Source organism: Chionomys nivalis, chromosome 6 (genome assembly GCF_950005125.1).
Source record: "Chionomys nivalis chromosome 6, mChiNiv1.1, whole genome shotgun sequence".
NCBI lineage: Eukaryota > Metazoa > Chordata > Mammalia > Rodentia > Cricetidae > Chionomys > Chionomys nivalis.
The window spans coordinates 50,282,382-50,292,297 of NC_080091.1; the positions used below are offsets into that span (position 1 = coordinate 50,282,382).

At 43.7% G+C, this 9,916-nt stretch overlaps 1 protein-coding gene across 1 annotated transcript; it reads left to right on the forward strand.

Annotated features, from left to right (window-relative positions):
• Nucleotides 1-1,853: 1,853 nt before the first annotated feature.
• Clrn2 (clarin 2) lies at nt 1,854-8,452 on the forward strand. The gene is made up of 3 exons (XM_057771025.1): nt 1,854-2,106; nt 7,012-7,191; nt 8,187-8,452. The coding sequence occupies exons 1-3, from the start codon at nt 1,854-1,856 to the stop codon at nt 8,450-8,452; spliced, it is 699 nt and encodes a 232-aa protein (XP_057627008.1).
• Nucleotides 8,453-9,916: the final 1,464 nt, after the last annotated feature.

A 9,916-nucleotide genomic window follows, 5' to 3' on the forward strand; every position in this document is an offset into this window, starting at 1 on the left:
ATATGTGCACTGTGTCACTTGTTGGCAGATAAACATTTTCTATTTCCAAGCCACTGAGCTAAAGATAAGCCGCTGAATTCCAAAGGCCTATATGCCAGCCCAGTGGCACCACTGCTTTGCAACAATGGCCTGGCACATGGGGTTGCTGGAGCATCAGAGATGCAAAAGCTCACACTACAGCCCTTTGTTATTTGGTAGAGCTCCCCACAAGCTTCAGAAATGCTGCGGTTGATTTTCATTATGGAGAGATCATTGTAGTCAGTCCCATCATGAGCAGGGATCCTGTCTGCAAGAAAGGGTCTCGGGTTCCTACTGACCGACAGTGTAGCTTCAGAAGCCCCTCCAGATACAGGAAGCACTTGAAAGTTTACTGTGCTGCCTTTGCTCAATTTTGCTCCCCACAATACTCGCAGAGTGGTTTTTGCCAATCTCATGGGACCTTTGAGTTGATGTTCAACACAACAGTAAAAGTCACAATTTTAAAAGTCACAGTATGAAATGGAGAAGAGAAATTATTCGATTCTGGGATCTAAAGATTAAAAGAAAAGACAGAGAGAGGGACTTTCTGGGAATAAGGGATCCCAGAGAGAGTAGAACGGAGGATTAGAGTGGGAAAGTTGTGAAGAATATGATCAAAGTAACATTATATGTATATATGAAGTCATCGATGAGATACCTAAAACATACAGAGAGAGAGAGAGAAAGAAAGAGAGAAAGGATACATAGAAGATAGATAGATAGATAGATAGATAGATAGATAGATAGATAGATAGATAGAAAAATGATGGATAGATAGGCAGGTGGATAGGTGGAGAGATGATAGAATAGAAGATAGATAGATAGATAGATAGATAGATAGATAGATAGATAGATAGATATAGGTAAGTAGATAGATAGATAGATAGATAGATAGATAGATAGATAGATAGATAGATAGATAGATAGATAGATAGATCTTGTCTTTGAGATGATAACGAGCCTCACTCCTATAACCCTAACAGTCAGGTAGCTGAGGAAGGAAGACTGCCTGACAATTTAAGGTCTGAGATGCATAAGGAAAATGTACGAAAGAAAGAAAGAAAGAAAGAAAGAAAGAAAGAAAGAAAGAAAGAAAGAAAGAAAGAAAGAACTAAGAGTATCTGCCCCATGTCAGATGCCATGGAAAAGTGGGAGCAGGGGATACGATGGCCCTGCAGTCACAACAAACAGATTTTATGTTACAATTCAGCCAGCAACAAATTCATACAGTTCTAAGTCATATATTTCGATGTAAGTCTTATGAACCAGGGTCAATTCATAGTATTAGTAACAGTTCCAGGGATTCTGACAGCAGTGACATTTTAGAGAAAGAAATGCCAGGGCACGCCTGGAAGAGATCGACATTTGATCCTGCACATTGTTGCTAATACATGTGCATGCTAATGGGTCTATTTCTGCTTTGCTTCTACCGTGCAATTTTTTTTAAGTCTAGTTAGCATCCTTTGTCAGCAGCTGTCCCTGGGTTGGCTTGGTAATAACTCTCTGGTCATTATGATGCCTACATCATGATGACTTAAATACTTGAACGGAGGAACAATTAAAGCCTCTGCTGAAACCCTAGTCCAGTGGGAGATATAGGGTTACTTCCTTGGGTAATACACTCGGCTCTGTCGAGTCCAGGGAAGATCATCTGCAGAGGCTGGGGATGTGCTTGTAGTAAACACAATGAGAAGGCAGGCCCTGAAGGAGGCTGAGGAGACGGACTGCGGGTCTTGGGTTGGTGTGTATGGAGCAGGCTAGTGTCGAGTGTCTAAAAGATGTCCCCTTGCCCTACTGTGGCCTGGAGTCCTGGGGGATGATCTGCGCTCACTAGCATGCCTGGATGGTTCAAAAAGGCGTGGTACGGGCTGGCCTCTCTGCTCAGTTTCTCTTCCTTCCTACTGATCATCGTCGCCTTGGCTGTGCCCCATTGGTTAAGTGGGAAGATCCTGTGTCAAACTGGAGTGGATTTGGTCAATGCCACAGACCCAGAACTGGTCAAATTCATCGGGGACATTTACTATGGGCTCTTCCGAGGTTGTAAAGTACGGCAGTGTGGGCTCGGAGGCCGCCAGTCACAGTTTACAAGTGAGTATATTGGGGCACGTGAGCACACTGGGGCACGTAAACTGGTGTGTGCATTTTTTGCTTTGCAGGAGTGCTTATGTTTAAGTGAGATTTGACTGTTGCGTATCTAAGACATAACGCTGAGGTCTACAGGCCACAAACAGCTCCTATGGAGCAAGGCAAACAGATTGTTTTTTTTTTTCTTTTCTAAAAAAAGATAAACAAAAATGCTAGAGGTAGGAATTTGTATAGCTTGCAGGTTACTTCTAGTAATAATGATTAGTAAAACATCAAGTGCTCATGTGGCAGGCCTCCCACTAGAAGATGCACATTGCCTGGTTCTTTTAAGCTTTACAACGCACTTACAACCCATTGTTGTGAGTACATTGAGGTTTCAGCATTTCATAATTCATCTGGGGACACTCATTCTGCCCAGAAACAACAGAACCAGATGCCAGACCCATGCCATGTGACTCTGGCAGTCTTCACTATGACAGTGTACAGGTGCAGAATGCCTGCAGAAGGGGACCTCCAGGTCCCTGGTGCATGGAAGCTTCATAGCCTGAGGAACAGCACAGCGACTTTGCTGGGAGCGTATTTCTGGGGTTTGAAGAGCCACTGACACGTTTCAGGCAAGGAGACTGAGGAAGGCACTTGAGGGTTTAAAGATGAGCAGCCAGCAGCACTGGCCTGAGTTCAAAGCTCAGAAGGCAAACGAAGTAGGCTCACAAAGACCTAAGACTAGAGTCCAAAAAAGACTTGGGGGAAGATCTTCTGGGAAAGAACAAGCAAAACAAGCAAAACAGTCAATTAGATCAGTAGTAAGAATAGTGTCCCACAAACCTATAGTTAATCAATGGCTTGTTATCACATGGGGATTGGAAATCTCATCCATCACTTGATTTCTGTATCTCAGAACTGTGGGAATGTTTAAAAACCTGGCCAGGACATGCATCTCACTAAATACAGAAAATTAGTTGTTGTACCCCTTGTCAAACATAATACAAACAGTCTTCATTCCTATATAAAAAGGAAAGATAGGTTCGTGATGTCTGAGAAAAACATTTCTGAGTATATTTGTATTCACACAGAAATTAAAATGGACCTTAAGTATTGGGGAAATAACTCCATTACTACCACAACCTAGGGGGCTGGAGAGGCGCTCAGGCACAGTCACGTGCAAGCTTGTAACTCCAGTGCTGTCAAAAGTAGAGACAGACAGATTGTTGGCTGCCAGTGTTGCTCTGAATTCAGTGAGAGACCGTTTCCTCTAGTGAAATCAGGTCTCAAGCATCAAAAATGTGTGAGATGCATACAAGGTGTTTCATTTTCATCTGCGAGTCACGAAATATTTAAGAATGTTTTGTTTTCAGCTGCTGTCAGGTCATCCCAGAGGGTGTATAATGTGTTCATTCACGGTACCTTGGAAGAGACCAAGCTTGAAAGCTCTCAGGAAGCCTGAGGCAGCTTCTTCCTGTGATCATGTGTTGTAGGGACATTGTGTGTATTACCACTTCTCTAGAGACAACCTAATTTCCTTCAGAGGATGGCTCTCAAGGGCAGTACACTGTAAACTCAAAGTAACTAGGGGTGTATTAGCATTTCCCACCCTGAACAGGATTTCCCACTTTCTGAAGGTCCACAGAAAAAGATCCCTATTCACGGGACAAATCAGCAGAGAGGAGCTTGCGAAAGTGCTTAGACTAGGGGATTTTTATTGTGTCTCATTTACAAACAGCTTCTGAACTTCTGAAATAAAAGCAGTACTGGAATGGCTGCAGAAAGAAAGCAACAAGCATTAAATGCATGACATGCAAGCATTCAGGTGTCCTGCTGAGTAGATACAAGCCAGGCACCACCAGGAAAAGAGGGATGAACTGAGTAGACAAGTGTCTGCCCAGAAAAGTCTGCTGTGCAGCAAAGGAGACATGAAGCTCACTCAGACTAGACTCTAGTCACTGGAGAATTTCTGACGCCACCCCTGTGGTTCATTTTCTCTATCCTGATTTTATGATGACATTTTATTAAAGGAGAAATTGTGAATTAGAGAAATCAATACCTGAAACAACTTCTGTGAATGTACCTACCATACAGTGTGGTCAGTTTAGCTGTCTAGTCCCCTCCCTACTTCTTACCCCAGAATTACCTCCCCAAGAGCCAAAACCTGGGTCTGGCTTCCAATTCTGGGAATATTTGTCTCACCAGGGCAAAAGATCACATGTTTCTGGAATCAGGAACAAACAAATTATCTAAGTTTAAATACTAATGTGTGGCCATGATGGCAACGGATCTGCTGTGTTCAGCGCTGTGGATTCCAAGTTGCAAAGTGCAATTTCATTAAGTTGGAGATGCCTAAAATTCTTGGAAACAGTGGAAGAGGAGTGAGCCACAGCTTTCTGGGGGCAGCACAGTGCAACAGGGTAAAATGTAGAGTTCTTCTCAAAAACTAATGGAAACCCAAAACTGAGGAGGCAGAGGCAGGCAGATCTCTGAGTTCAAAGCCATCCTGGGAAACATGGTGAGATTCAGGACAGACAGGACTACAACAGAGAAACCCTGTTGAGGTGGGGGGGGTGTTAATGGAAAGAACTGGTGAGCTGAAACTCTTGAATTTCTAAGTAGTAACTATAAAAGGTAATGATAACCTCGGTTCCCTGAAGATCCTGAGTTGGGTGTGACACACATGAATGTGAGCGTTAGAAAGAGATTCACCCTGTGCCAATTATATATATATATATATATATATATGACGTTCAGCTGGAGGCTGTGGATTGCGTACTCTTTCCCTCCTTTCCCTCATCACTCTTTGGTCCCAGGTTCCCTCCTCTTCATCATCATAATATGGTGTCAATTTCTAATCAGCTCCAGTTACAGGTTCATATCATCATGTACATGCGGCTGGTTCTTTCTAAAATCTGGATTGTGATGTCATAACTAAATTTATTCAACCAATTTGTTAATTGGAGGAATTAATCTATCTCCAAACATTTGCTATTGTAATGAACACCCAATCTATGTACACAACTTTGAATGCATTGGCCTATCTGGACAACAATGACTAGCAATGAAAATGCCTTGATAGAAGTTTGCCTTTGATGACAATGCCTTTTAATGGGGATGTCGGACTGAGCATCCCTACGAGATTCGAGAGTGGCTTTTCCCTACACTGTCATCAACAGGAGTTCTTAATTTTGCCAATCATGTGAGGGACTGTTTTGCATTTTAAGGATTGAGTAAGGGTTGCTATAAGAGTCATGCTTCCTAAGGATCGCATGATCAAGAAAGGGAGTAACGAGACAGGTAATTAGGTTAAGCTACTGTATCTGGAATAAGAAGAGACTCAGGGTTTGAAAAGTGGATGATGAGTTTCAAGAAGGGAGTTGGAATGGAAACAAAGGGAAAAACAATGCCTGAGCAAGGCAAACTCCTTGGAAAGGAGCCCATCTCCCAGCTAAACTTTCCAAAGCCAATGAGATGACCATGCAGAGATAATGACAAAGGAAAACACAGAACTGGAAAGAAAGTTGAGTAAGAATCCAGGATGTGGGAGCTGGAGAGATGCATCAGCGGTTAAGAGCACTGATCACTCTTCCAGAGGATCTGGGTTCAATTTCCAGCACTCACATGGCAGCTCAATGCAGTCTGAGACTACAGTTCCAGGAGACCCAACACCAGTGCACATAAAATAAAAATAAATAAGATTTTTTTAAAAAACCCAGGATGTAAATGTGGGTGCTGCCTGGAAACACTGGGCATGACACAGCACAAGGAGAACAAAGGCTCTCACTCCTGCCCGGCAAGGGGGTACATGCTTCAATTCCAACACTCAGGAGGCAGAAGCAAGTGAATCTCTGTGAGCTGGAAGCCAGCCAGCCTGGTCTACTCAGCCAATTCCAGGCCAGCCAGGACTATATAATGAGGTCCTGTCTAAAACAATATATATATATATATATAAAAAAAAAAACCTCTAGATTTCAGGCTTGAGAGGTGCCAACCTTGGAATCTGCTAAGGGAAAGGATTCTTTTGTATTCATTATTTTAAATTTCTATATAGAGTTGTTAAAACTGACCTTAAACTCATTATACCTCATAATACACAGGAATATATATATATATATATATATATATATATATATATATATATTCTAACTTCTATATATATAGTTCAGGGTGCCTTACCCAAAGACAATGAACTCCATGTCTCCAAGTTTGTGGGCGAAGGGAGTTGACAACCTCCAGGTGCCTTATTGTGATCAGCGAATGAGATGATGACTCCGAAGAGTTCACTCCATAACTGTGCTCAGCAAACGGGCAATCACCCTTCTCTCACACAGCCATTGCTAGCTTCCCACTGAGGCCATGTGCCACATTAGAGAGTACAGTTAACAACAGCCATACCCACAGATACCATTTCTGAGAGCAGATTCAGATTGCCCTGGACAATATTTGAACGCCTCTTAGTGAATCATTTCATTTTCTCTGCTGGTACCAGTGGCAAACCTAGAGAAACAAATACAAATGTTTCACTAACCTCTTCAGCCACCTTCCTATGGAAAATTGATATTTTCATGAAATATTATACAATGTGAGCATTAAGTGTCCGTGATGCGTGGCAGCAATAGCGTCTGCCCCGCCCAGCCAGTGCCTGGGGCTAATGTGAACTGCAGCGGTCAACATCAGATCTTAGGACTGCAGGCTCAGTCCGCGTTCAGATCTGTGCTCACTCCACCACAGTGAGGATTTCCAGCCAACTAACAAGTGGTAACTCTAGGGTCCATGGATCCATCTCAGGAAGTCTCTTGGTTTTTGGAAACCCAGCATTTTTGTCTCTTTCTCTTATCCTTTACTTACTTATTGGGATAAAGCAAGTCCTGACATCGTGAAAGGAGCCATGTCCTGACCTTGAAATACCATCTCTCTCTGCAGTCTTCCCGCATCTGGTAAAGGAGCTCAACGCAAGCCTCCACGTCACAATTCTGCTGCTCCTCTTCCTGGCCTTGGCCCTCGCTCTGGTCAGCATGGGTTTTGCTATTCTCAACATCATTCAGGTCCCCTACAGGGCAGTCAATGGCCCTGGTGGCATCTGCCTTTGGAATGTCCTAGCAGGTAAGAAGCCCCCAAGGGAGGGAAACTGGTGGCCACACCTTTAGGCTGGGCTCCAAAGTGTTAACCAGGGGAACCTGAAGCTCTTCTTTTGGGCTCCCTATCTTGTTAATAAAAGAATTTTAAAACAGACTCAGAAGAATGCTAAGGGGCCTTGCTATTGGAGTTTGAGAGAAAAACAAGCTGTAAATCTTGGCAGCTGCCAGGAGGAGGAGAATGGCAAAGAGAAAGTCCATGACTTCAGGACAGCAGGCACTTTCAGCAAGGGAGGTCAGTAAGCTGCTAAGCTGTGTGGTGAAAAGGGAAGGGAACTCCAGTGAATGAATAAGGAAGCTCACAGTGTCCCCTAATGCAGGCTTAGTCCTTTGGTCGGTCCTCTGGCCAGTATCTAAACAGTAATAAAGAGAACTCTTTGTGTGGGTCAATTGTCCTCAGACTTGCAATCCTCCTGCCTCAGCCTCTCAAGCCTTTGCATTACAGACCTGCACTACCAGACTCAGTTTAGTGTGTTGTTTTTGAGTGTCAATTTAAATTAAAACAGACCCATCAAACAACTTCCAAGTTTTGCTCAATTGTTAGGGAGATAAATGAGGTTTGGAATTCCAGAGTTTCCTCACTACTTCCCACCTTCTGTAGAATAGTGCAGCGGGCAGGTGAAGCCTCACGCTGCAGAATAGGATCTTATGTCTTCCTATCCAACACTCATTCACTACACAGAAGGCGTAAGGTGTCTAGAGAGTGGTCCTCTGATGGGGATACTACAGCAAAGAGGAGTTAGAGGCATCCAGATTCAAGTCTGTCTGTCATTAATTTATTCTTTTTCCCGAGGACTGCCCCTCATGCCTTTGATATTGTGTATCACCTACTGCTTTTAAACACGAGTTCAAATTTGTGTTGCTCTATTAATTCTCCAAACCCCAATTTTCACTCCAAACCCCAGTGAAGACCTTACAACTGCTAAGAGGAACAGGAAGTAAAGGCGCTGTTTTGGGTTACAGGCGGAGTCGTGGCGCTGGCCATCGGCAGTTTCATGGCTGCAGTGAAATTCCACGACCTGACAGAAAGAATTGCCAACTTCCAGGAGAGGCTCTTCCAGTTTGTCGTGGTAGAAGAACAGTACGAAGAGTCATTTTGGATATGCGTGGCAAGCGCCTCGGCCCATGCGGCAAACTTGGTTGTGGTGGCAATCAGTCAAATTCCCCTCCCAGAAATCAAGACTAAAATGGAAGAGGCCACAGTTACCCCCGAGGACATCTTATATTGATAACTGGCGCCTGTCCACTCATTGCCCTTACTCAGTCTGGTGTATCAATGGGGGCCTCTCTGTTTTCAGTCTTCTAGATCCATAATGCTGTTTTGAGTAGTAAAAAGAAGGAAAAGAAGGCTGTGGAGGTACTAAAGGGTGGCTGGGCCAGAGAGGAACAGCTCCCAATGGCCAGGGTGCTGGTGCTTCTTTGTGATGACTTTGGAGCTAAACTGGGAACTCTGCACTGGTCAGCTCTGTCTGGCCCCGAACAATTCACTTATTGACTAATTCTCAGTCCCCTCATCTGTCAAAGGGAGTAATAATGACTTCGCAGGCTTTGTTGTGAGGTTCCAAGGGTGCTGTCGGAGATGTTACAAGCACGGATCTCTGCAAACAAGGTCACATATAATCCAGTAAGACTCATTGTTCTCTCTAGTACTGGAGCTGAGCAAAGAAACTATGATCATGTCCATATCCTCAAGAAGAAGTAATGTATCCACATGACACAGAAATCAACTAGTAACAGCACCAGGAGTGGAAACGACTGTAGGTTTCCGAGGGATCACTATTGTGCTGGACTCGGGCGTATTTGTTTGGTTGCTTGGTTTTTCTCTTTTCTCATTTTTTTCCTGGTGGTGCCAATCAAATCCAGACTTTGCCTATACTAGGCAGGCACTTTACCACTGAGCAACAGCTCCACCCAGAACACAATTCCAAGACTTTTCCTCCTATTGATAGCCTAAACCCCCTTCATAGTCCCAAGTGGTTAGAGTCATACTAGCTCCATTTGACAGATGGAAAAAAGTCAAGGTACAGACAAGTTTGTAACTTGGTGAGATGAGGAATGAAATCTAGCAAGTCTGGTACCAGAATCTATATTATTTTAGATCATATAAACTTATTACTTCAATTATGACAGAAACTGCAAAGACAAAACAAATTCCAGAAGATATATTATTAGGTTAAGTAGCCATACTAACAAAGCAAAGCAAAATACTTTAAAATTTCCCACCTCCAGACACTTGTGACAGTTAAGACGTGGAGAGAAGCAAACAGGTGATGCCCATCCCTGCTGGGGTGGGGTCTCTCGCCCATGCAGCCCATCCAGCAAGCTCACATAAATCAAATCCAGGCCAACAGCGGCCTGAGGTCATTCAGCCTTATGGAACCCTGCCTCTGAGCTTCTAAGTTTTCACAGTTCTAATGTCTTCCCTTTGTTCCTCCTAGGACCAGTAGTTCCTTCCAACACATGCCACCTCTGGAAAATCCCCCTACACTTTTGAACCCTTGCTGCTGATCTGCAGTTTGATATGCAAGTGGGGCAATGTAAGGATGCTAAAATAGCCCTGGCACAGAGAAACAGGGGGGAATGAAGTCTCCTGGATGGAGCGCGGTATTAAAGTTTCGCTGAGCTAACATTTGATCTGAACTGTGAAAGATGAGGAGGATTTTTCCAGTGGCGAGGCATGCAGGGTTGATAAA